We start from the raw sequence: 4,187 nt of genomic DNA on the forward strand, positions 1-4,187 counted from the left end.
TCTTTTTTATTTACTATTTTCTTTTGTTCTATCTGCAAGTTCTCATTTTGAGTTAGTCTGAATTTCTGTATCATATCCAATCCGATTATAAAATCATCAAAATCTTCATTTTCTACAACATATACATCCACTTCTTCTTCCAAATCAAATATTTTTATTTTAATTGTTATCAAGCCATCTGTTTTCTTCACACCATTAACCGTTTTCATATATGCAACATTAACATTATCTTTATCTTCTTTTACTTTTATCAGTCTTGAATTTATCAAAGAGATCTGTGAGCCTGAATCATAAATTCCACTTACTTCTATTTTATTTTCTAACAAAAGCTTGATTTTGATTAATGGTGTACTTACTCGTTTTTTTTATTAGTATTCATATCTACTTCAATAATTGAATTATTGTTCACAGTTCTGGCTTTGGTACCCCTTTCAGATTCATTTTTATTTTTCTTGAACCAACACAACTCTTCTGGATGGTATCTTATTCCTTTGTCTAAAGATTCACAGGTCTTACACGGCTTCTTCTCATTAATTTTATTTCTATGAAGAAAAGTAGCACTTCTTACCATAGGTGAGTTTTTCTTGTACATCATACCTTCATATTTTCTTATCTCGTTGAACAAATCAGTAGTGTTGTTGAGTTCATCCCTGTTTAATTTATTTAAGATAAACCCGGGTAAGCCTGTTGCAATGAGATCTATTATTGTTTTGGAGTCTACTGATTTGTTTATGTCTAGTATGAGTCGTTCTTTTTTTATTGCATAATCAATTAATAATCCTTCTTTATACTTGAACGCAAAAGCATATGTGACCATGTCCCATCCTTGGTTTTTAAATGTTTCCAAAAACTTGTTTTTCCATTCCTTCCATTCAGAAGTTACTGTTAGTTTGATGGCCATCGAGCTATACCAATCCAAACAAGATTTTTCTAAAAACAATCTCAATATTTCAATTTTTGTTTCATCTTTTGTAATACTGAAGCGGTCACACTCTTTTTCAAAATTCTCTATCCATTGCAATGCATTACAATTCTTACTTGTGAATTTTTCAATAATAAATTTCTCCGAGACATGTTTTAGGTTATGTTGATTTTCTTTCTTCGTGGTAGTTTCAATTAATTTTTCTAATATATTTTGTAAATTACTATCTTTGTCTTTTGGTTGTATGATGCTAATTTCTTCCAAGTATTGATCCAAAAATTGCATATTACCTTCCTCATCTGTATATGTTTTCTTTTGGTCTTCATCTAATTTTATCCAAATTTTTCGGCTTTGATGCCTCTTCTTTATGCTGTTTTTTATTTTCGAGAATGTATTCATTTTAACAATATATGTATGGTGAATGACCGGTTTCAGATCATCAGGTAAGACATAGCATTTTCCTTCTTCTGTAGTAATTGAGGTTATGGCTAACACATTGGATTTGCCATCATTTGAAGCTATCATCGTAAACTCAAATTGCAATCGGTCCATCTTCTTTTAATTAACTTAAATGTCGTTTTATAAGATATATTATTGAGGATTTTCAATGAAAACCAATTTGTTTCTCTGAAAATACAAAGTTTTTATTTTAATAGTTTCACAATTTTAAAATACAAGCAGTTTGTTACTACAACAACTATTCTCACCTGAAAATACAAAGAAACGACATTTAAAGTCCACATATAATAATAAATCCCCAATTATATCCCTTGCACATTGTTGCACACCAACACACAATACTTTAATCCTTTCTCGCCATTTTGTCTTACCGCTACGTCAATCCGAAAATCATATGAACGCGCGAAGCGCGGCAAATTTGAATATGGATGAAATGTTATTTCATTACATACATAATACATAATAATATTATCGTCAGATAAAGTCAATTGTTTTAAAGGAGAAACTGAACACGTTTTTAGTAGGTAATTGTGTAGCTTTAGAATTCAGAACGCAAATCCTAAACATTGAGACATTTGCAGTTTGAGTAATAATCAATATAAACATGTAGCATTGAATTTGGTGGTGTACACTCATCAGTACGGAATCTTGGCCACTTACAAATTTGCTGATATTAAAAAAAAAAAAAAAAAAAAAAAATAAGAATAAGAATAAAGTTAATAAGTTTGAAGATATGCAGATACTTTAAACTTATGTTAGGTAGTAAAAACATGAAGTTCAATAATAAGTTTTGTACTATTTTTTGAGCAAGCCAAAATTTGTAAATTTAGATAACAATGTCATATTTTCTATAATTGTCTAAAGGAGATTGCCCAAGTGACTATGGCACTTGGTATCGCAATCAAACTTGTTGTGTCAAGATGAAATATAGCTCAATTTGAAGTTTGATGTTGGTACTTTTAGAAACGATTAAAGTTTTCTTTAAAAAAATGATTTATCGAGTTTAAACTAACGATGAACGTTAAGTTTTACATTTATTACATAGGTAATATTTTGATTTACAAGACAAATGTGAAAAGTGAATCGTAATAAACATTATTTCAAAAGAACGTCAAACAATGCGTCGAACACATTCATTCAACATTCATTTCAAATAGATACTATGACATATGACGCAGGATGCTTGCTAGAGAGATAGATATATGTGTCAAAACAAAAACTTTTACTTTTATTTCTATTTATTCGGTATTATTTAGACATATGATCATTGATACATATGATCATTGTAAATGCAAATAGGAATTAACAATATCGCGAATACGTGGCACAACTAAAATTTTGCCGATGCCACCCGTGGTCATTCTCCTTTGTTGAACTGTCGAATACTACAAAATGTCTAATCATTTTGAAGGACAGACGCTGTTTATAAAATGTTGGATAATGTTATACACTTCTATACAATATTCGTTTGAAAATAGAAAAAAAATTTTTTGAAAAGGAAGGGCAGGGGTGGAAGCTAGTATTGAATGAGTTTATCAAGTATCAAACGAGTAGGTTTGATAAGTATGTTCTGATTTTAAGAGTTCTTCATTAACTTAGGTTTCAAAGTTCTATTGGGAATTATTGATTAATAACTTGATAATTGTATAATTCTATAATTTTTCATTATGTGATTATTTGGAGCGAAAATTAATTAATTTTGAAAAAGGAAGGGATGTAGTGTATCTATGAAATAGATATATACATTGTCTCACGTACACCAGTGGTGGGGACAGCTTATAGCTGTCATTAGTCAGTCGACGGCCGATGCCGGACTGGAATGGACGTGTTCCCGCACTATTGAGTGTAGTGGTGAGCCAGTGCAATTCTACATATATACGTACTGTAAGCACAGTACATCTACATTAAGTGTGTCGTCAAACAGTATATATTTTATAGTGTTTCCCTCACATATTGCAATATCTTTGTTTTCGTAGCACAATGCAGATTTATCAAATCTACGATTAATCATGCAGTGCAACTCTAGTGATATCTGTAAGAGTAAGTGAGTAAGAATGTTGAATTTCGACTATTGAGCAATACTTGTATTAGTCAAAACATTATATTATAGGACAATATTTGAACATACATTAATGTGTAATGTTTATAAATCCTAGAAAAACTTCACAGAACATTAGGTACTTAAACAAATAGAATACAATATATTTCATATCAATTATATATTCGTAATTATTCATGATCATTGAAACCTTTTAAAATTAAATTATTACAAGTATTTAACTTAAATTTAAATTATAAAAATCAGTAAACGATTATAACAATATAAATGTTGTATATTACTCTTACATTATTATATTTATCTACGTAATGATGTAGAATATTCAACTTAACTGCTTGATGTTTTTAATATTATAAATACAGTATAACAGTAACGTAAAAACAAGATTAAACAATACCTAACTATCGATTACGGAAGCCATGGGCATTTTCAGTTACAATCTGTGTAACTGAAAAACAAAACCAAACCAGCATTCTCTCTAACATCGCTCGAATTACATGCAATGTTCGCAACAAAATAGCACTAAACTATTATATCGATGCACTCTTCACTATAACCCACTATTTTACGGCGACATACGATTGCAACTCGTTATCCCCACCGCTCATAAAGACGTATTGAAACTGAATATGTAAATGTACTGGTGGTAGCTAACTTTTTGTCGAACTGTATTGTCTAGACGGAGACTAGACAGCTTTAAGCTGACTCGAATTAAGGATATTTGGCGTTATATTACCGTGTCGCAGA

General features: G+C 30.1%; 1 protein-coding gene across 1 annotated transcript; it reads right to left on the reverse strand.

Moving 5' to 3' along the window:
• Nucleotides 1–349: 349 nt before the first annotated feature.
• On the reverse strand, nucleotides 350–1,474 carry LOC149900391 (uncharacterized). The gene has a single exon (XM_090112845.1). The coding sequence runs from the start codon at nucleotides 1,472–1,474 to the stop codon at nucleotides 353–355; it is 1,122 nt and encodes a 373-aa protein (XP_089968971.1). The 3' UTR covers nucleotides 350–352.
• Nucleotides 1,475–4,187: the final 2,713 nt, after the last annotated feature.

The sequence above is a fragment of the Colias eurytheme genome, chromosome 19, assembly GCF_061535395.1.
Source record: "Colias eurytheme isolate Ceu_HAF_F1 chromosome 19, ilColEury1 Martin Lab GWU primary, whole genome shotgun sequence".
Lineage (NCBI taxonomy): Eukaryota > Metazoa > Arthropoda > Insecta > Lepidoptera > Pieridae > Colias > Colias eurytheme.

Coding starts and splice junctions, on each gene's coding strand:
- LOC149900391 (XM_090112845.1), bottom strand. CDS start 1,474: ATGGACCGATTGCAATTTGAGTTTACGATGATAGCTTCAAATGATGGC.